Source organism: Lissotriton helveticus, chromosome 5_1, assembly GCF_964261635.1.
Source record: "Lissotriton helveticus chromosome 5_1, aLisHel1.1, whole genome shotgun sequence".
Taxonomy (NCBI): domain Eukaryota; kingdom Metazoa; phylum Chordata; class Amphibia; order Caudata; family Salamandridae; genus Lissotriton; species Lissotriton helveticus.
The window spans coordinates 849,517,132-849,540,229 of NC_136065.1; the positions used below are offsets into that span (position 1 = coordinate 849,517,132).

Sequence of the window (23,098 nt, forward strand, 5' to 3'; positions counted from 1 at the left end):
AGGCCACAGACAAAAACACCATTCTACACTACAAGAGTGCCCACCCCCAATGTTTGAAGGATAACCTCCCGTATGGGCAGCTACTCAGGATCAGGCGCAATTGCTCTGACCTTGATGGATTCAACACACATGCTGACATCTTTTGTGATGAGCTAAGTAAAAGAGGCTACCCCAAAAAGCTTTTGAAACATTCAAAAAAACGAGCTCGCTTCACCCCGAGAGAAGAACTCCTAAAAATTAAAACCAAGAAAGACTTGGACAAACTCGTTTGTGTCACCACATATGGAATACACACGAACAAGTTTCGCCAGATTATTCTGCGCAATTGGCATTTGTTGGAGGGGATGGGTTTCCCTCTACAAAAACCCATTTTTGCCATGAAGAAAAATTTGAGCGTTGGCCAACAAATCATAAGAGCCGACAGTTTCATTCAAAAACCCAAAAGTGATCTAATTTCCAAATGGAACCTCAAACCCATCACAGGCCACCATAAATGTGGTACTTGCGTGGCCTGCGCCAGTGTTGTAGAAGGAGATGAATTTTGCCACAATGGCACGAAATGGAGACACAGTTTACACACAAACTGTAAGAGTAAAAATGTAATTTACGGGATCCTGTGTACTTGCAACAAATTGTATATAGGCAAAACATGCCAACAGGTGAATGTCCGGATAACCCAACATCGTTCACGGCTTAAGAAAAAGGTTCCAAATGCACCAATGGTTGAACATTTTGCTAACGCAAACCACAAAGAAACTGATTTCAAATGGACCGTTCTGGCTGGAATGGATCCACAACACAAATCGCCTAACGTAGAGCAAGCCTTGTTGCGTAAAGAAGCATACTTAATAATGCGGTTCGATACAATTAATACCGGCCTCAATTCAATGAGTGAGCTGTCTAGGCTTTAATCCCCGCACCACAGCAGTCTTTGACCCATAGCCCGTGAATGGTGATAGATTCAGGTGACATGAATGTGACAATGAACTTGGTTCACTACATGTCCCATAATGCCCCATTGCGGCGTCACAAAATTAATCCCACTCTGATTGGCTATGCCTGATGAGGAGGGTCCTTTCATGCTTCTGAGAGCACCGACGCGCATTCACTGTGTGAAGGAATGTGGCAGAAACGCTGGTTGCGGCGCTGACAGATATGATAAACTGGAAACAGCAGCGCTTGCTGCCGCGCTGTCCCGCGCGTTCTTGTTATTAAATATTTTCGGTAATGCCAGCCGAGCACAATCCGCTTAAATCTCACCGCGGCTTTGTTTTCATAGAATAGTCAGCACGCGTTCCGACCGCTCACAAAACACTAAATGCTCTCTAAACAATCACCCGCGTTTGTTTACACAGAACCGCGGAAATAGAGAAAACCATCAAGAAGGGACCCGGATTAATTACTGAGTTCACCGTGAACTAAAAGACGCTTGAACTTCAAAACAGCAAAAGCGCTATCAGTAAGTCAAGTCTATTAATACATATGAATCTCTGGACAGCTTCAATAAGAACCGCTTTTAATATATGTAATGCGCCCAATTTGTTGACAGCGCGCCAGGCTTAAAACGGATATCTACATATATGAGAACTACAGCCCAAATTGGTTTCTCTTGTACCTGTTAAGCAGGTAGGAACTACACGCCGTTTTCACATTTAATTCAGTATTTAAAGGTCTAACCGACTTCTAAGGTTTCATGAAATTTGTGTAAATCTTTTTAGAGTACCGCACAGACCGTATTGAATCGCAAGATTTTTCTGGACGATTTGAATTACCTCAAATCCCTAGAGGTACGTCTATTTTTACTGTTGTACAAAAGAGGCAGCTTGAGCAGGTTGAGGGGAGCTTTCAGTAATAAGTACCTTCAATTTTTGTGTTTTTATCAATAGGTCATCAAAAAGGGAAATGGAATATATTTGGCCCTGAAGAGAGTTTGCGAAGACCCCTCCCAAACTCGAAACGCGTAGGCGTGCAGGATTAAATCCTAGCCAGTTTAGAAATAATTAAGACTGTTAGGAACATTACGCCTGTTAACATTGCTACCGAGAGGTTGTTTTGTTATATGGAAGCACACCAAAAGGCTTCATTTTGGTCAATTATCTTTTTGAATACCGTATGATGATGTAATGAGTATTCCCTTTGCACTTATTTTTGTAATGCATATTTGTTTTATGCTCTGCATAATTTAAATGTTTGTTTTTGTCAAATTATTGCGCAATTATGTTATGTTGGATTTGAGTCTTTAACTCATATGTACTCTTTCACATGTTTGTTCATTCACGTATTTTTTTGAATTTGTATAAGTTTACGTGTTTGGCAAGTAAGTTCAAGACATTGAGACTTCTCTTGATATAAATCGTTTTTTCACTTCAAAAATTCTTGAATAAAACGGCGTAAGTAATTGCCGAGATAAACATATTCAGGTTTGTTTATCCTTCTTCATCCTTAGTTAAAACGGTGTGAAATGATTTTGAGTGTGGGTTCCTTGTTTTCATAAACTATATGGGCCCTTACCCCACTCATGTCCGAATGGGCCACACTCCCCCTTTTTTGTAAATGGTTGTGCCACAGTGGCACCGCAAAGCATATTACGAGTTACCTCACCGGCAGGGCTCTCATGGCTGTTCTCATGCCATGAAACTGATGCCGGTGAGGAAACCGAGGAGGCCATAAAGGACCCCCTCCTGCCCCTGTGCATGGGGGTGCACATGTTGTGCCCCTTGTGTGCATGTACCCCTGTTCCTGCATGGCATGGACGGCACAGTCCATGCCGGGCAGGAATGTGCATAGGCGGTCCTGCAGCAGTGCAGTTCTAAGGCTCACATTTGAGCCTTTGTCCTGCACCTCCGCGGGACCACCATGCCGCCCGCCAACCAGACCTTGAAATTACTTGAAATCTGGTGGGCGGTGGTCCTGTTTGGCGGTGTGGGAGCGGGGTGGTGGGGTGGCAGCCTGTTCCCACACCACCAAACTCTTAATCGGACCCTTAGTCTATAAAGAGCCTTTTTCCTTGTGGTAAATAAATAAATAATACCTCTATTTTTGAATGAATATATGAATAACAGATAGCTCAATAAATAAGAGTCAAGATTCGAGGTAGCTGGAGTTTTGCAGGTTTAATACAGCATAAAGGACAGGAACAGGACAACCTGCACAGGAATAGGATGGCAGCGCTGCCGGGGGCAGGATCAGAATCGGCGTGCTAGGGAATCTCGGCGTAACATTTAATAACAGTACACAAGCATATATACTAAAACAGTTGTATTACAGTGAATATAGTAGGCGGAGCAGTGGGTGTGGTCAATAACAGTCGCGAAAGATAAGGGTGAAAGTGGGTGTAACAGGAGGCGTATACATAGACATGTGATGTAAACGTAACAGAATATGTCATAAATGGGGCGGAAACATGGAGGGGGCTACCTAAGGAGCCGGGACCTCTGACCTAGTGGTGCGCGCAAACTGACAATGACGTGTTACTAAGAGAAGCTGGGGGCTATGAACTCTGCGCTAGGAGCAGAGACTGAAGTCTGGAGAGTCAGGGCGACATGTACCTAAACCCTATCTAGTATCTAATGTTTAGAGGACATGTTGATATAAACTAAGAGTCAGGAGGGGAAAGGCTAACAGACTCTAAGACTGGTGCATGCATTATTCTACATGTAGTGCGTTGAAGAATATTAAATGACCATTAAATGCAGTATTTCTCTTACATGGAGACGTAAAGGCTAGACAATGACGGAAACTATTGATGCGATTCAGTAGCTTAGGAATGCAGAGAAGGAGGGCTGGACTGATAACTAGAATCATAACATACTTTTGGCAGACTAGCAGGCAGAGCCAGGCTGGGCCGGGCACTGTGAGGCAGGAAGTAAGTGAAGGGTCAGGAATACAGGTGGGGGCTGTATCACTCCTCAGCGAGGGCTCAGGAGACAGAAGCTGAATCTGGTGTCCGGGCCCTTTTGAGGCCTAGAAACGGGGACTTTACAATGAAATAACGTGCACACTGGGAAACGTGGCAACGTAACTTTACATAGACCTAATACTCGTAGCTTTCACGAGAACTGGGAACTGGCATACTAGAGATGGACACAACTGTAATTGCGTCTTTAATCGAACATGGGGAATACATATGCATATTAATCATGCACACGCAACATAAGATGGGGGACACGTAGGGATACAGAACATGGCAAAATTTACTTTTCCACATTCCCTCCTTGTCACTACGTTTCCATCAGGAAATATCAATATTCATGATACCATCTATCATTTCATACAGTATCATTTGCTCGTCTCGAATTTTCTTGGAACTGGATTTAGAACGGGACTCGGGACTAGGAAAACAAGAGGTAGCACAAATGCCGCAAATCGCAGGGCCACATTGTATACAGAGGCAGCAACTGAATACGATCGCTACTGCAATACCCAGAAATGACAATACTTTCCATCCCCAGGCGGAAATTATATTCCAGAACCAACCGGACCATGTCCAGGTGCCTGGATTTTGGTGTAACATATGGGCAATATTATGGAGTCTGGTTATAGCTGAATAAACAGACGGCGCGTTATTAGGAATGAAAATGCAGCAACTAGATCCGATGACTCTACATGCCCCGCCCCTATCGGCCAGTATGACGTCAAGGACGAGACGATTCTGGAGCACAACAATTCTCATAAAGGATTGCTCTTCGGTTAAATTACCTAGAGCAGAGGTAGTCTCAATCACTACTGCTTCAAGCGTTCTGGTTAATCTACGTATCAGTTTACTATTCACGACAGTACCTAAGTAAGGGAAGACACCTTTATTGATATCTATGTATTGTTCTAGAGCAGTTTCAGTATAATCGACAATCGGGAGGTCTCTCTTGTGTCTCATATGTACTAGGTGGGAGTTCCTATGATAGTCAGGTGGGGCTAGGAAAACTGGTGGCAGTAGGAAGGCAATGTAACAGGTACCATCCCAATCGAGGGGCAGACGAACATATGCGGTCTGACCACAAACAAAATAAGAATGACGTGAAGCTTTGAAAATAGATTTCCTACTGTCATTATACTTGACAATAGTAGTACAATCACTATGGCCTACATGTACGGAACCATTCTTTCGGACACATAATTCACCTTTGACTGGTAATACTGACATAGCAGGTAAGTCTGGAGTAGTATCAGACTGAACATTCAGGACCATAAAATTCGAAGAATAATTACCTAAATTATAAACTTCATTTTCTAGATCTAACCCTGTTCTGTGGGGAAGACCTTGCTTGTCTGGAAAACATGTTCTGTTCAGAAAAAATATATCTGTTGAGGATGACGTTAACGTGGACCATGCTCCACATGAACCATTATGTGAAAATGGATAAGGAAAGAGTGGCAGAACTCCCTTCGGTGTCTGAAAAGGGGGGAGTCGACCACACACCCAACAATTAGTGGCATTGCTGGTCTGGTGTGAATAATGTAACATGCGGATGAAGGAATTATTACGCATAGCAAGACGATAAGAGAGTTCATGAGGAGGCAGATCACTAAACGTGTGTTCTACTGTAACATTAGAAGACTTATTTACATGAGAAACTGGAAAACACAAATAAAATGCATAACTTGTGCAGGAAATCATAATGCTGAAATATAGCAGAAAACATAAAATAATAATGCAACTTTTAGAGTTCTCACTAACTCTCTCTCTGTGGGGGTCTATTATATACATGTCAGAAACCGGTCTAACCATTTCACCTAGGGGAGGACTTAGACAATCAAACTGGCTGACTTATTTTACTAGACCTTAATTTTAGCTTATACTGCTGCTGCGGAGTTTTCTCTAACAGGGAGGGATTTGTATCAGAGTCTTTTGCGGGACAGTCCTTGAGAATAGTACTTTGGCAGTCTTTAAAATCCTCGGAAATGTTCTTGGAAACAGTCTTTAATCCCAAAAACTTTTTCACGTGTGACAGGTGGACCCAGCCCTTCCTGCCTTCCAGCTTGACGGCAGTACGGGTGGCCAGGAGGACCTGCTTGGGTTCCCTCCAGCGAGGCTCCAGCGGACTTGAACGATCAAAATTCCGGACAAGAACCATGCATCCGGGAACGATTTCATGCGGTGCCACCTCGGTATTGTCTGGAAATGCGGCGGCAACCTGTGAACGACAAGAGTGTAGGGCAGACATCAAGGAAGCTAGGTAATCTGTCAGCATATTACTTGAAACATCGGTAATACTTCGGGGTCTAGGTGTACCCCACATGTTAGGGGGGCGGCCGAATACGACCTCGTACGGGGACAGACCTGATCTGGAATGTGCGACCATGCGCATATAAAACAAAGCGACTGGCAGAGCTACTAACCAGTCCACACCTTTCTCTTTACATACTTTTGCAATTCGAATTTTCAGGGTCTGATTATGTCTCTCTACGAGACCAGCTGCTTCCGGATGGCGTACACAATGAAACTTCCACTGGTACCCTAACAAAAGGGAAATGTGTTTCATGAGCTCAGATGAGAATGGCTGGCCGTTGTCAGAATATACGACCCTAGGGAGTCCATAACGGGGGAAGAATTCACGAACCAACTGCTTGGCAGTGGTCGCGGCTGTGTAATCTGGGACTGGATATGCCTCTGTCCACCTGGACAAAGCGCATACAACTACAAGGACATACTTGAAACCTCGACATCGCTCCATCTGAATATAATCCATCTGAAGGACTTCAAAAGGGTGGTCAGGAGGCTGGAATCCACCTTGTTCCACCGGGACACTTTTACCTGGATTGAACTGACAACATATCATACAGGTACGGACTTTCTGCTTGGCTGCAGCTCGTAAATGCTTGTTGAACCAAATGTTCTGGATACTATCTAACATAGCTTTTTCTCCTAAGTGTGCTGGACTATGTGCGGTATTGATAATGACTTGAACCATAGAGTCGGGGAGAAACCATGTGGCTTTTCCCTTCGTCACCCATCCCTGATCTGTCTGGACCCCTCCTTGTTCGGACCATTTCTTGATTTCATCGGGAGTAGCATGCAACTGGATATCTATGACATCTTGAGTGGGGTCCTTAACTGTCATACATGTAGTCGGATCTGGAGTATATGTCTGTGTCGGATTAACTGAAATGTCTGGAGTCTGTGCTGTAAGCTTGGCTGTGCGATCTGCTAGATCATTACCTTGAGAAATAGTGTCAGTAACTTTCGTATGTGCTTTGCATTTCATGCCTAGATAAAAGCTCGTACCTCCTTCTGGGTCTTGGGCTGAGGAAGACTCGCTATTAACTGGATACGGTCAGGTGTCAACTGCCTACCCCTCTTGGACAGTAAGTGGCCTAAATAGATCACTTGCTGGACACAGAATTGAAGCTTCGAAGGGGACACCTTGTGCCCCATCTCGGCTAGGAAATACAAGACTGTAAGTGATGCTTGCTCGCAAGCACGTTCAGAACGGGCTGTGATCAGTAGATCATCGACATACTGGAGCAGGGCAGTGTCAGTTGGCATGTGAATGTTGTCTAGTTGTCTCTTAAGTGCTTGACTGTAAATACTTGGACTTTCTGTGAAACCTTGAGGAGCTCGTGTGAACTGGTAGCTCCTTCCATTTAAACAGAATCCGAAAAGAAACTGGCTGTCTGGATGAATGGGGACACTGAAAAATGCGTTCTTGAGGTCTATGACTGTAAAAAATGTGGCTTCAGAATCAATGGCTGTCAGTAGGGAAGAGATATCTGGGACAACTGGGTACTGGGGAATGATACATTTATTGAGTTCTCGAAGGTCAATCACTAATCGATATACTGGGGGTGCATTTGGATCAGTACGTTTCATAACTGGAATGATCGGAGAATTACATACATTGGAGTCAGTTTCTACAACTACTCCTTGAGCCATGAGCTCGTCAATAATTTTGGATAAGGCTGCTACAGCCTCAGGTGGCAATCTGTACTGTCTGATTCGTGGTAACACTACACCTGGCTTGAGAGTCACACGATGGGGTGTGATTTGCATATAACCTACATCAGTTGGACCTTGTGCCCATAGATGCTGCGGAACATTAGACAATCTCGGATCAAAATCTCGTAATACATAGTGACCCTTGAAGTCACGTAAAAACAATCGTATTCCCTCGGGGGAACAACAAATAACTGCACCTAATTCTTTCAGTGTCTTAATGCCTAATACATTTTCTGGACATGACTTCGTAAGTAACAGGTCAGTAGTGCGGGACAATGGTCCTACTTCTAGGGTAACTGGCTTAGATATCTCGTTTACAATAGGCTTTCCTGAAAATCCAAGGGAAACATTTCTTGAGCCTGAGAGCGGAGCCCCTGGAACCTCGTCGTGACTAATGGTGGTCCTACTTGCCCCTGTATCAATCAGAAACTTTCTGTCTTTCCCTAATACTTGACTGTGAACATAGGGACCCTCTTGATCTACAGGTATCTCGATGAGAGGCAAGCCTACCTCCCTCTCTAGGCTGTTTCATGAATATGGCTGATACTCTGGATACTCGGACTGTGCATACTGGTGTGTAACATGCTGTGTTGCAGCAATAGGCTGCGGTACTGTAACTGTCTGCGGTGTATTCTGTGGTAACTGAGAAATCTGTGAAACTTGTTCTTGTCTAGGCGGACGTGGTCTTTCTTTAGTCTTACCGGTAGCTATATTGTGTTTCAGAACTGCACACTCGTTTATAAAATGACCTGGCTGTTTACAATAATTGCATGTCCCTTTAACGGGAACCGCAGGATGACTGGCTTGATTCGGACCCCTCTTCTGACTGTCTTGAGGAACAGATTGTGCAACTAATACTTTCATTTTTGTGTCTTTCATACGTTTCCTTTCATGATCTTGCTCTTCTCTGATTCTATTCTGGTGATACTGAAGCATCTGTAACATTTGGGACGGGGTATTAGCTTGCCAGGTACTTTCGACTTTCAAAACTCGGTTCTTAACTTGTGGACTTGAATTCTCGACTAATTTAGTAACAAAAAGATGAGGGTATGACTCGCTACTTGTCTTGAGGCCACTGTTGATACTAAAGCATTTCTCAAATCTAGAATAAAAATCACTAGTGTCTTCGTCTTGTTTCTGTTTACAGGCTGAGATTGCATCCCAGTCTTCCTTTTTAGTGGCTAATAATCTGGGCAAAACTTGTATTAACAGTTCTGGTAATTCTTTACATTTCTCTCCTAGACCGGTACCTGGTACTCGTATCTTATCTTCAGCTTCTAGAACTGCCCAATCGATCTTTTTCTCTCCCACCTCCCATTCTTTTTCCTTGAGTTTTTCATATGTGCCCGCAGGCAACAGGACCTTTAACATTTTAATTATATCTGGATACGTGTATTCTCCCTTACGGAGCATGTCTTTTAATTCTCGGTGGAACCCTGCTGGATCTTTATCATGACAGGGAATTAATTTCTTCATCTCTAAGAGTTCCATCTTTGTAATCGGGGTGTAAACAAACACTCGTTGCATTTCACCATCTGCTGTCCTGACTGGGTGTACTTCTCGTAACGGATTCTGTCTGTCTATGTAAAAGGGTTTACTTTCTGGGGGTGAGACGTGAACAAAATGCGGGTTCAGGAACGTTCTATATTTGTGGCGCTGTTCTAGAATGACACTAATTAAATCGGTACCTAGACCTTTCCATCTATACTGGAGTAACTCGTTCAGGACATCGTGTAACGGACCTGGATCAGAATGTTGACCCTCATACAGAGTAATGAGGTGCTGGATCATATACATACCCACCAGTCGCTGTTCGGCTGGGGGCAGTTTCAGAAACATTTGTGCCACTATTTCGTCTGGAAAAGTGGTAGAATCAGTAATCCATCGGACTGCTGATCGGGCTAGTTCTTGTTCATGCATAGTACTTAACTCACTGTAACCGATTCGTGATTTCAGAATGTGATCGGTAGCTTGAAACAATTGTTCTAGAGAACCTTGTTCTGGTGCTGGATGAGGAACAGTTTTCTTGTAATCTAGACGTGAATGTCGGTCGGAAAGTCTAGTTCTACCTACATACGCTATTCTGGTGGGATTCTCGTCGTCTACCTCTTCTGTAGAAGAGTCATTCTCTTTCTCGCTTACTAGTGCTTCTTTGCGTTGTTCGTGTAACTTTATTATTTCTTTACGAATTTTCTTGTACATACTCTCTATACTACTGATGGTTCTGTGCTTACCCTCGGCTATATTATCACTCCACCTTGTCAGGATTCTCATTTCGGCCGGATCTTTAGTCGGGGAATCTTGTTCCCTTATTAAACAATTAATCAGAAACTTTAATAGCATGAGCTGAATCTCAGCTTTCCTTTGAGACATGGCTTCGCCAATACTTTCTGGATCATCCCCTGTACGGATGAAACGATATATTCTGTCTAGATCTTCTTTCATATTCGGTAGGGTGTCCAAATACCCGGTCACCCGTCTTACACGGATGGAATATATAACTGTACTATCATCACCTGCAACTGGATCATAGCGGCATTCAGTAAGAGCTCGTCGGATGTCTGCAACGGACTTATATTTGGGCGTACGCTGTAACGCACATTCATGTAACTCGACCAACGTTCTACGCTGGTGTGGTGGCGGGGTACCAGGAGGACCTCCTCCTGCGGCCCCTAAACTAGAATCGTCGACTGATACTCTTCGTGCTGGCAGAGTGGGAAATTGTAATGTAGGCTGGACCGGGGGTACCGTAGCAGGTACTGCAAAAGGTGCCCCGGTGTCTGGAGGAGCAGGATTTACATTATTTACAGGAGCTGGCGGAACAGGATTTGCATATTCTGGGACTGTGTCGTCCAAATAGGATGAGATAAAAATATCAGCTGCGGTCGGTTTGTGACGTAGCTTAGTCGGAACTAGGGGTGGTGGAAAATTACTGGATGCCTCCGGGGTCGCTTTTGGCAAGCCCTCGGCAAGAAGAAGATACATACCCTTAATGAGGGCATTCCTCTGTCTGTCTGACTGTTCGGTTTTAACTCGTTCACCTATCTCGATTAATTCCCTTTCTTGGGCTCGTTCTAAGGATTCTCTACTTAGTTCTGACTTTCTGATTTCTTTTTCCGTTCTTTTATGAGATTCTTTGCGCCATAACTCGATGGCATCTTTCTGTGACTGTCTGGCTTTCTTTTTCCATAATGCTTCTTCTACTCGCATGATGCACTCGGCATCCCACGTACCTGATACGGGCCATCTATACTTTTCTTCTAACTCTTTGGTGTACTCCACCCATAAATCTAGATATAATATGGCACTTATGCCATGCTTCTGATACATAAAATGACCTGGACTGTCCCTAGGCGGGACAGGAACTGCTGCTTCTAACAGACCTTTTCTAGTCTTTAACTGACGTAGTTTGGAAAACAAGGGCATGACTGAACTGTAATCTAGACACAATACAATACACAATGAACACGATAATCACACCACTTTCATACCACGACATTAAAATACATGAAGAACATTTGAAATAACGGTTCGAACAGAATACTACCTGGAATACTGAAAACAGAATACATGAATTTTCTCGAGAACAGAACTGACTAGAACAGAAACTAGATGCACTGCTAAAACAGTACGAAACTTACCGGTCTCATAAAGAGACACGTCAGGACCCGCATCCACCGAAGTGGACACTTCGTTTTGGGTCTGTGTACCATCAAAACCCACGGACCAGAGTCAATTAGATTGACCCTGTCTAGATACTACCCCAGCAACGGTACTCACCGGGCAGCAAGAACGGAAGGCCTCGGACTGGACTGGACTGCTACGACGACGGACTGACGAACTTCGGACTTCAGTTACGGGTGGGCCTCCGGATACCTCGGACCTTGGACTCTCGGCTTGGGCTCTGGTCGGGACTCGCCGCGTTCCTCCACCGCCTCGTCTGGATGCTGGACCGCAACCTCCGTCTCCTCCGTGGGCCTGAGGGATACTTGAAGCAGAAATATCTGCACGTGCACGGTATGGTTCCGTCACGGCTTCAGAGGATCAGGGGGCATACGTGGCTTCACCGGCGCGTGGGGAAAGGGCAAGTCCCTGTTCGGGCGCCATTATGTGGTAAATAAATAAATAATACCTCTATTTTTGAATGAATATATGAATAACAGATAGCTCAATAAATAAGAGTCAAGATTCGAGGTAGCTGGAGTTTTGCAGGTTTAATACAGCATAAAGGACAGGAACAGGACAACCTGCACAGGAATAGGATGGCAGCGCTGCCGGGGGCAGGATCAGAATCGGCGTGCTAGGGAATCTCGGCGTAACATTTAATAACAGTACACAAGCATATATACTAAAACAGTTGTATTACAGTGAATATAGTAGGCGGAGCAGTGGGTGTGGTCAATAGCAGTCGCGAAAGATAAGGGTGAAAGTGGGTGTAACAGGAGGCGTATACATAGACATGTGATGTAAACGTAACAGAATATGTCATAAATGGGGCGGAAACATGGAGGGGGCTACCTAAGGAGCCGGGACCTCTGACCTAGTGGTGCGCGCAAACTGACAATGACGTGTTACTAAGAGAAGCTGGGGGCTATGAACTCTGCGCTAGGAGCAGAGACTGAAGTCTGGAGAGTCAGGGCGACATGTACCTAAACCCTATCTAGTATCTAATGTTTAGAGGACATGTTGATATAAACTAAGAGTCAGGAGGGGAAAGGCTAACAGACTCTAAGACTGGTGCATGCATTATTCTACATGTAGTGCGTTGAAGAATATTAAATGACCATTAAATGCAGTATTTCTCTTACATGGAGACGTAAAGGCTAGACAATGACGGAAACTATTGATGCGATTCAGTAGCTTAGGAATGCAGAGAAGGAGGGCTGGACTGATAACTAGAATCATAACATACTTTTGGCAGACTAGCAGGCAGAGCCAGGCTGGGCCGGGCACTGTGAGGCAGGAAGTAAGTGAAGGGTCAGGAATACAGGTGGGGGCTGTATCGCTCCTCAGCGAGGGCTCAGGAGACAGAAGCTGAATCTGGTGTCCGGGCCCTTTTGAGGCCTAGAAACGGGGACTTTACAATGAAATAACGTGCACACTGGGAAACGTGGCAACGTAACTTTACATAGACCTAATACTCGTAGCTTTCACGAGAACTGGGAACTGGCATACTAGAGATGGACACAACTGTAATTGCGTCTTTAATCGAACATGGGGAATACATATGCATATTAATCATGCACACGCAACATAAGATGGGGGACACGTAGGGATACAGAACATGGCAAAATTTACTTTTCCACATCCTAATTGAAAGCTACTGCAAAATTAAGCTTTTTTGAGCCCTAAAGTGGGCACGTATTTCCCTCAAGACTTGAAGGTAGCTGTGAGGAGGATTCTTTGCAACACAACATAACCTATTTGTTATGACTTTACATGTGCATGACTCCAGAGTTGGAATGGTGAAGGTTACATGCACAGTATTATAGTTCTTCAAGGTTGTTTTGACTCTTGACTTTCTGGTGAGTGGTGTTGTGACCATGATCAAAAGCAGATTATTTTGTGACCCCTGGAAATGGACAGTTTATGAATCAAAACCCAGAAGAAAATCGTTTTTGATCTTTACTGATGAAGGATAAAATCCAGAAACACATGTGTCTAGAGATGACAGCACTAATCTGCACCAACTTTGGCGGAAAACTCCAGCAAAATACCAAGTAAGCGCGCACTGCAAACTGCATTTACCATAATGCTAAGGGGCAAACTGTGCTGGGAGGTCAGCAGTGTGCTCCCACCTCTTCCTGTTTCAAAAGGCTCCCTTGAGCCATGTAGCTGACGAGCTAGTGGAGATGCACCTGTGCGCCTGTGAGTGGTACTGAGACCTGTACGAATTGTGGCAGCCTGCTCAGCAAACCCCAGAAGAAAATCGATTTTGATCTCTACTGATGAAGGATAAAATCCAGAAACTCATGTGTCTAGAGATGACAGCACTAATCTGCACCAACTTTGGTGGAACACTCCAACAAAATACCAAGTAAGCGCGCACTGTAAACTGCAGTTTCCATAATGCTAAGGGGCGAACTGTGCTGGGAGGTCAGCAGTGTGCTCCCGCCCCTTCCTGTTTCAAAAGGCTCCCTTGAGCCATGTAGCTGACGAGCTAGTGGAGATGCACCTGTGCGCCTGTGAGAGGTACTGAGACATGTAAGAATTGTGGCAGCCTGCTCAGCAAACCCCAGAAGAACATCGATTTTGATCTCTACTGATGAAGGATAAAATCCAGAAACTCATGTGTCTAGAGATGACAGCACTAATCTGCACCAACTTTGGTGGAACACTCCAACAAAATACCAAGTAAGCGCGCACTGTAAACTGCAGTTTCCATAATGCTAAGGGGCGAACTGTGCTGGGAGGTCAGCAGTGTGCTCCCGCCCCTTCCTGTTTCAAAAGGCTCCCTTGAGCCATGTAGCTGACGAGCTAGTGGAGATGCACCTGTGCGCCTGTGAGAGGTACTGAGACATGTAAGAATTGTGGCAGCCTGCTCAGCAAACCCCAGAAGAACATCGTTTTTGATCTCTACTGATGAAGGATAAAATCCAGAAACACGTGTCTAGAGATGACAGCACTAATCTGCACCAATTTTGGTGGAACACTCCAGCAAAATACCAAGTAAGCGCGCACTGCAAACTGCATTTACCATAATGCTAAGGGGTGAAATGTGCTGGGAGGTCAGCAGTGTGCTCCCACCCCTTCCAGTTTATGAAGTGACCTACTAGTACACAGATTACACAGCAAAGTAAATGGTGGGTTTCAAAACCGGGTGAGCAACTTGTATGTTCTATTTACAATCTCCCTATTCTAACATCTGGCCATCAGTTTTTTAGAATGAATCTGTAATATTTTAAAGCAGCCACGGCCCGTGAAGGAAAGAGCAGTGGGGCTGGGTGGGGGGGATACCGAAGACGACGAGGGCAAATGAATTATTTATTTCATTTTCCTTGTGGTCTCTGTCGAATTCCCCACAACCCCTTCCTACCGCTCTTACCTGCACGGGCCGCAGATGTTTAATAGCCCTTTTGAAACAAGTCCTTATATATTTTTCATGAGTCTTTCCCTTAAAATGTATTTTACTTTCGGTTACTTTAGTTCACTAAATCAAAACCAGACTACTGGTTTGACTGAAGTGGTACGAAAGGGGGTGGGGGCGAGGGACTTGTGATCAAAATGCAAAAGGAAAGAGGGAGATGCCAAGGCAAAGAAAAATAGCCATTCACCTGAAGGTGGGAAAATCTAATTTAAACAGACGTAAAATAAAGCAAGTATGGTCTGTTCGTCATCAGTCCCCAAACAGTGAGAGGGGAAAAACGACTGAAGTGGTACGAAAGTGGGTGGGGGCGAGGGACTTGTGATCAAAATGCAAAAGGAAAGAGGGAGATGCCAAGGCAAAGAAAAATAGCCATTCACCTGAAGAAAAATCAAATTGAAACAAACGTAAAATAAAGCAAGTATGGTCTGTTCGTCATCAGTCTCTAAACAGTAAGAGGGGAAAAACAAATCTACTTTCTTTCCCACTACCTCAAATAAATATGATTTTTTGAATTTCGATGAAAAAACATTCATGTAAAGTACATCCTTGCACTGCAAGTGTTATCACATCATTGAACCATTTTTAAAAGCGGTCAAGATGGGTCTAGAATTGAGGAAACCCTGTTACAAATAAGAAAGCTTATCCACAAAATCCTGTCTATCCTACTTTTTTACTTCTTTCGCAAGTTAGAATTGTTCAGATATTCAGTCGGATCAGTTTTTAGAAATCTTTGATTTTCTTTCAAAGCTTCAAAATTCCATCCGGCCTGTTCTGGCCAATCATACCTACCTTGGCCATCTGTCAGCATGCGTAAGGTTCCCAGGAGTTTAAACTGCACTGGAGGCATCTCAGACCTGAGCAGCATCTGGATCCGGTCTGCCACACCCTGCTCCAGCATCCTCACCTTGTTCATGACTGCAGCAGGAAAGAAAGACACAGCTTTTACACGGGGAGAACTAACCAAAGGGATGTTGCACACACAGAGAAAATATGGAGAGAAAGGGAAACTCACCCATAGGCCAATTTAGATCTTGCCTTTCGGTCCTGAGCCTCTGAGAGTTTGGGATAGCTGTTAGGCAAGCTAATCAAGTCTGGTAAATGTAAGCCTCTCAACCCGGCACCACAGGCCTATCAGGAAGAAACTAGGGCCCCCATTTACTAAGATTTTGTGTTGGAGTTGAATCACTTTTTTGGCACATCCAGATGCAACATCTATTTTGGTTTTTTACAAAGCCACACATATCCTGATTTGCATGTTTTTACATGGTTTTGTAAAAAGAAATGCAGCGCATACTGCTGCCTTGCGTTACCTTGCTTAGGTAGACTTTAAAAGGGTGGTGCATGAGAGTTCCTGTGTATCCATCCATGTATTTTAACACAAACCCATATGTAAATAGACTTGTAAATATGGGTTTGCGTTAAAATGGTGCGAGTGTCTGAAGCTGTTGTACTAAGGAGAAATATCCTTATTTCTTTTACTTTTTCCTCTTTGGATGTGTGCTGCATTCTGTAGCACACATCCAAAGAGGAAATAGCCAGAAAGGATAGTTTTTGTGCAGGAAGGTATTCCGTCCTGAACAAAAGTACCCTGACCACAACGCAGACACCCTTGTGACAGGACGCAACGGTGCCTGGGTTGGAGCAAGGCATCCATAAGCACATCAGTGCTAGGAGCGAACAGAACTGGGCTGTTTCTTCCAAAATATGCAACTTTGCTTGCTGAGCTGCGTTGTGTGAAGTGTTAGTAAATCAGGGCACAAGTCGTAAAAAAAGAAGTGGGGGGGACGCTGTCGCCGGAGTGACGTCACAAAAGGTGCCGAGCTCCTCGGCCCAGAGAGGCCAAAGAGTGAAGTCCAGCTGTTTGGCAGGGGGACGGCGTCCCCCCGGTAAAATAAGTGGGGGGACGCTGTCCACCCGTGTGGTACCCCGACTCGAGCCCTGTAGTAAATATGCTCATAGTTGTATAGTGGTGTATACACCTGACAAAACCCAAAATTGACATGACGTAAAAAAACCTTGGGACATCAACAAGAGTCACTTTATCATATATTGATACATTCGAAATATTCATATATATTGTTTGCTCTTGTGATCCAACTTTGCTTTGTTTTATCTTCTTAAGAAAAAGGATTTGATTCGTAGCACTTGAGGAAATGAATTGTTAATGTCTAATGTTTCATATCAATTGGATGTATTTCAGTATGTATTTTTTCATGCATGGTTTGTTGTGAAGATTGTTTAAGTCTTGTGATGTGATGTTATGTTATAAATGTATATCTTCTTTTGCCTAAAAAATAAGGCCTTCCAAAAAAAAGTATAAACTATACCAGTGATGGGTATAAATAAAAGTACCTGACCAGGTCTAATGAAGTTAAATAATTGCATCATTAAGATACGAGGGGTTGAGGCATCTCTGTTGTTGTCGTAAAAAAAACGTGAGCAATTTTTAGGTCGAGCCTACAGCATTGCTTTAGCAATGCTTGTTTCTTTTGTTTCGAGGAGTGCAGTAATGAAACAACTTAGGTTTGGGAAACAGTGGCGTAGCTAGACCTTAGAGCTTAGACCATCCGATCCCTGTGCGTTTGTGGGGGCGTGGGGGGTGGTGCTTTCCCCAATCTCAGACCGCCCCCGCCCCCCCCCCCCCCCCTTGCTACGCCACTGTGAATTTATCATCCACAAAACAGAAGAAAAAGACGCCAAAAGAAATGACAGGAACATGGGAATATGAAATTGTAAAATGCTTAACAAAAAACCCCAAAACAACAGAATGCCGAAATTTAGCAGAGGTGGACCAGCTACGAAATACCCGCGGTGAATCATTTCCATGGACACCATTACATTCGGGAGGATTTTACACTTTTTACGCTTTGCAGAATGCTTCTCCCAAAACTATTCCAAAGCAGTATGGGAAGATTTATTGGATGCATTGAATCTTTAAAATTCGGTGCTAGGGAACAAATGTCAAACAGGAGGAGCAATATTATAATGGCCACTGATGCAACCTTTGTAACTTCAGGTCACACTCGCTTGGATCTTTTATAGCCCATCTATTTCATTGCGAGGTGGTTTAATTTGCTGCACTCTAACCCAATAGAACGGCTGTAAAGGGCACACAAGACACTTAACACCTGGTAACATGATGTGTTGTGGCGTGTTTGGACTTCATGCAATAAATTGACTTATTGTGTGGATATGTGCACTTCGAGAAACTGTAGCCTGGTGAACACGTTTAGAAAATGCAGTAACGAGAAGAAAAAAAACATATATTTACAGAACAGACTCCCCAAAAATATATTTCTCGTGAATGTATATGCACTCGAAATTCTGTAGCCTGATGAACACTCCTATAGTGTCAAGACTTTTAAAATATACAGAAACATGAAGAAAATTACTTAAAAAATTAATATACACAAAACGTACACAAACAGAAAAGAAAAACTAAACAACAACGGGTGGTTGATTGGGGGGAAGCCCCCTCCGCGACCTTTTAGATTTTCTGTCTTGTTCGCCATCACTACTAAGGGCGCGGTAGATGAAGAAAAGGTCACCGTTTGTGACCTCTGAGAGTTCACACAGGCGCCACATTTGACAGGCTGTACTCCAAAGTGTTTTGAGTGATAGTTTAATGCAACCAGTTAGTGTAACCTTTCTGCCTTAAACACTGCGGTTGTGTCAATAAAGGCACCTGGTGTTGGTGTTCGCTTGAGAGGCCCTACAACACCACCGACAAAGCCACAGTATGAACAAGCATTTGCAAAGCAAGCAGGTCTGGCGTTGGTTGCAGCTTTTTGGCTTTGTGAGTCTCTTTTTCCTTTTGCCACGATTTTTGTAAAACTTTATTGCTATGGGAGCTAAAGGATCAATATATCCCCCAAAAAAACCTTGTTTACAAGCAAAACAATATTTTTGGTTTAAAAAAGCAACCATTTACCACTGCAGTCCCTGATACTGAAGGGTACTACTGTGTGGATGCCTTCTTCTGAAAAAGATGAATGCTGTCACTCACAGTGATGTTAGCTAGTGGGAGAAGTGGCTAAACCCAATGCCCCATGCTGCAGAGGGCGCAATAAAAATGTGAATGGCAAAGCAACCGACCAATAAATGAAGAGAGCCTGCTGAAAGTTCCTGTGTGAATATTATATAGATCATTATAGTAAAATCAAAAGGACTTGTCTAGACAGACCTAATATATCATTTTAGTAAAATCAAAAGGTCTTGTTTAATGCCAGACCTAAGAAGTGAGTGGCATGGTGAGGTGATCAAGTTTATAGCAGAAAGAAAACCCAGAGGCAGAGGTGGAGTTCTCTAACAAACACGTAAGAGGCCTCTGTGCCCCCTTCAGTTGGCAAGGCCAAACAAGAGAAAGCTGAGTCAATTGAAAGGGATATATTTTCCAAGTGCACTGAGAACCACCTTCCAGCATTTGCTTAATGTTCATTGGTCAAGGGTGCACTTCCTAGAACGGTGCGGTTCAGCAGAGCACTCAGCGCAGCATGCTGTACTGAGACGTCATGCAATAAGCACCACCCTCTAGCATTTGCTTAATGTTCATTGGTCAGGGGTGCACATACCTGGGGCGGCGCAGTCCCGCAGTGCACTCAGGGCAGCATGCCGTACCAAGACATCGTGCACTAAGAACCATTCTCTAGAATTTGCTTAATATTCATTGGTCACGGGTGCACGTACCTGGGATCGCGAGGTTCCGCAGTGCACTCAGGGCAGCGTGCTGTACCGAGACATCTCCATTTTCCACATGCTGCTCCAGCAAGTCCAGGAGTTGATGCACCACGCCAAGTTCCACCATCCGGCCACAGTTGCTGTCTGCAGAAAGGGATCAGAATATCAGAATGAAGGACACTCAATCCTAGCAACCCGTGCCTTCACAGTCTTGAGGGAAAGTTGTCTCCAGCTTTGTGCGTTGACTGCCAGGGTCAGGAAAGATAACAACCAACATCCAACATTGAACAGCACTGCCCATCAATGCAGTGACATAGACCCTGACCAAAGCAAGGAAAATACCACTGCCCACCAGGTTGGGTAGCAATTGGGGGACAGTGGGCCTATGATGCCACTGGGACTTGGCCCCACCCACCTGCTGTATCAGGGTCGGATTGGGATCACAATTAGGCCAGGGCATTCCCAAAAAAGTGGCCAACATTCACAGATCGCCCCTTTCATGGATCAACATCTGCTAGTCTCATTGGAATCTGGCCTGTTATTTTTTTTTATTCTTTTTTTAAAAATGTTATAGTGTTAATTCGGCTCTAAGGCATTAGAGCAATGTACATGGGCACCACTTACCGTACACAATCAATTCATTCCTATTTTAGGTATGGAGATTAAGTGATTTGCTCAGAATTACAGATTGTTGAGTGACGCTGGGACTCGAACCTGGTTCCAACGTCGACAGCTCTAGCCACAATGTCACATCCAATTTTATGCAATCCCCCTCTCCCCAACCAGGCCTAAAAGACACTGGGGCAGAGGTGACAACACCTGGCCCCTAAGAGGCCACTTCTCCTACTAGCCCCCTCTCTAGCTGACTGTACCCCCAGGGCGATGACCTGGCAGGGGAGGGGTCAAGCTAAGCACAATGCCCCTGCTTCTCGAGGGAGGCTTAGGTGAGAATGGCCAAAGGGTGCAAAATCACCTGCCTCCCCCAGCGAGGCCCCTGCATACTACCACCCTCTCCACACCCATCATGGCCTAAGCGCTATGGCCCAGCGGCGGGAAACATTGCGTCTGGCATGGCAGGTCATATGAGGCAGGGCGCTGGGGTGTAAATACCCCAAAGTCTAAAGCAACACCGGACCCCAGCTTCAGTTTACAGCATGGCAGGGGAGTGCCCTTGATGCTGGCACCACATTAGAGTGGCCTGGCAGGGACTGGGGAAGAAATTACGTCTCTGAGCCGCCCCCAGGTGACCCTCAGGCACCGGCATTTCGCCCAATGCCCAACTGCCCGCCTTTCCAATCCACCCCTGTGCTATATCAATGATAGCTACGCACCTGCAACAGCGCCATAAAGATACAGGGCAGTAAACGAATGAGAATTCCCATCAGGATTGTGCCTCTGAAAGGCACAAGTGCCAGTCCAGTCACTTGAAAGGCCCACCTGACTTCAAGAGCCCGGGGCCTACCACTAAATCTCTGATTACCCAATAGATCTGTCATCTTTGTCTAAGAGCTTACTGATGATTAGAGGCAGTCCATTCAATTGGAATAAATTAAATACAATATACATTCAGAAATGTAATACATAAAAAGGAAAACAAAATAGACCATGGCGTGACTACGGATACCAATACCTCATCAAAAGAAAATTGCATTGGTAAAAAACTGAAAGCTGCCATTTCAATCATAGCATTTGATTTTCCATATTGATGGAGTGCTCATTTGAAAACCTGCTCAATTTTTAGGTCTAGCTATAGACATCTTTGGTTCTCAAGAAACAAACCTAATGTTATCACTTCTTTATTAAAGTACAGTAAGATGTTATTAGAGCGAACGGACCTGATTTATGAAAATTGTCGCATCGCAGTGATAAAACAGCGATTTGACACTTTTCAGTGCCCCCTCCTTGCGACACATGGAGGTGACGTATTTACTGTACGGCGCTCCATGTCGCAGGGGTTGACAGAGATGTCAGGAATCCCGACGTATCTGTTGGTGCAAAAATAGCGCATTGCTGGAGTGTGTCTGGCAAAGGCCTGCGTCACCACTTAGGCCTGCTTCAAGCAGGCGTAAGGATTTGACGCAGTGAGGCCGTAGAAGTGTTGCAGAGAAATCTCATAGATTTCATTGCAACACTTCTAGGAACCTTTTCTGTGCTGGAATGCCCATCCTGCATACATTATACCTGTCGGAGGTATAATGTATGGCAGGGTTTACAAAGTGACGCATCTGCCTAGATGCGTCACTTTGTAAATATGGCGCAGTCACAAAAAGTGATGCAACAGTGGCACGAGGGCCTCATAAATAAGGCCAACTTGTTTTGAACAGTCCCCTTCAGCCACCGGCTTTCATGTGGTTCATGCTTTTCCACTACTTGAATAGGATGTTCATCATGTCCATGGTATTTCATTTTCTGGGAGCGAATATCAAGCAATTCTTTTGTTAGAGGGGGCATCAAATGCTCCTCCTTTTAGACTGAAGATTTGACATGCAGCTTATAATTATGGAAAGCTCTTAAAGCAAGGCCACTCTTTGATGTATTTACTTGGCTGACACAACATAACACAAGTTATCCTAACATAACACAGCACAACATGACACACAATACAACATTGCACAGCATGACACAATCTAATAGCATTCTGTAAGATAGCATAGCAAAGCATAGTACAAAATTACACAAAATACAGTAGTGCAAAGCATGCAGTAGTGCAAGCTTTAAAATAGCACATCCTCAAATAACATAGAAGGATACAACATAACTCAACACACTAAAGCATAATATATCCTAGGATAGAATGGCATATAGCATAGTCTTAACGGGGAACATCGTTTACAACGCAACTTTTACAACGCAGTACCTTTACCACGCAACTTTTACAACGCAAATCGTTACAACGACTTGCGCTGGGGGGCGCTCTAGGATAGGGAATAGTTAATTTACTATCCAAAACCTTCCCTACTATTCACGGGGACTGGAGTTGGAATAGTAAATTAAACTATTCACTATCCAGCGCCCCCCAGCGCAAGTCGTTGTAACGACTTGCGTTGTGAAAGTTGCGTGGTAAAGGCATGCGTTGTAAAAGCATGCGTGGTAATGACATACATCCGTCTTAACACAGCAATGCATAGTACTATATGAATTATGTAAATGGAACAAATAATTGAATAGAATTAAATATAATACTATAGAAAAGTACAACATAACACATGTAGAGTGTAAGGTAAGATCACTTATTTGAATAATAGCTTCATAGAAAATAGCTCTGCATCACCTGAAACGCAAGTATTTGAATCACTGAGTGTTTGTGCACATATGTTTGCTTCCAAAATTGAGAGAGCAAGAACCAGTGAATTGGGTAATAACTTGTTATCCTTGTCTAGCGACATTGTCAGTAGTGCCTG

The 23,098-nt window shown here is 44.2% G+C and overlaps 1 protein-coding gene across 1 annotated transcript in view; it reads right to left on the reverse strand.

Moving 5' to 3' along the window:
* Window positions 1-23,098, reverse strand: part of LOC144753418 (rap1 GTPase-GDP dissociation stimulator 1-like) — a 591,335-nt gene that overhangs the window by 57,748 nt on the left and 510,489 nt on the right. Inside the window, exons 9-10 of the mRNA XM_078641113.1 lie at window positions 19,707-19,841; window positions 15,810-15,935 (exon numbers count right to left, since the gene is read on the reverse strand). Coding sequence (XP_078497239.1) covers window positions 15,810-15,935; window positions 19,707-19,841 — 261 coding nt within the window. The remainder of the gene's footprint in view (window positions 1-15,809; window positions 15,936-19,706; window positions 19,842-23,098) is intronic.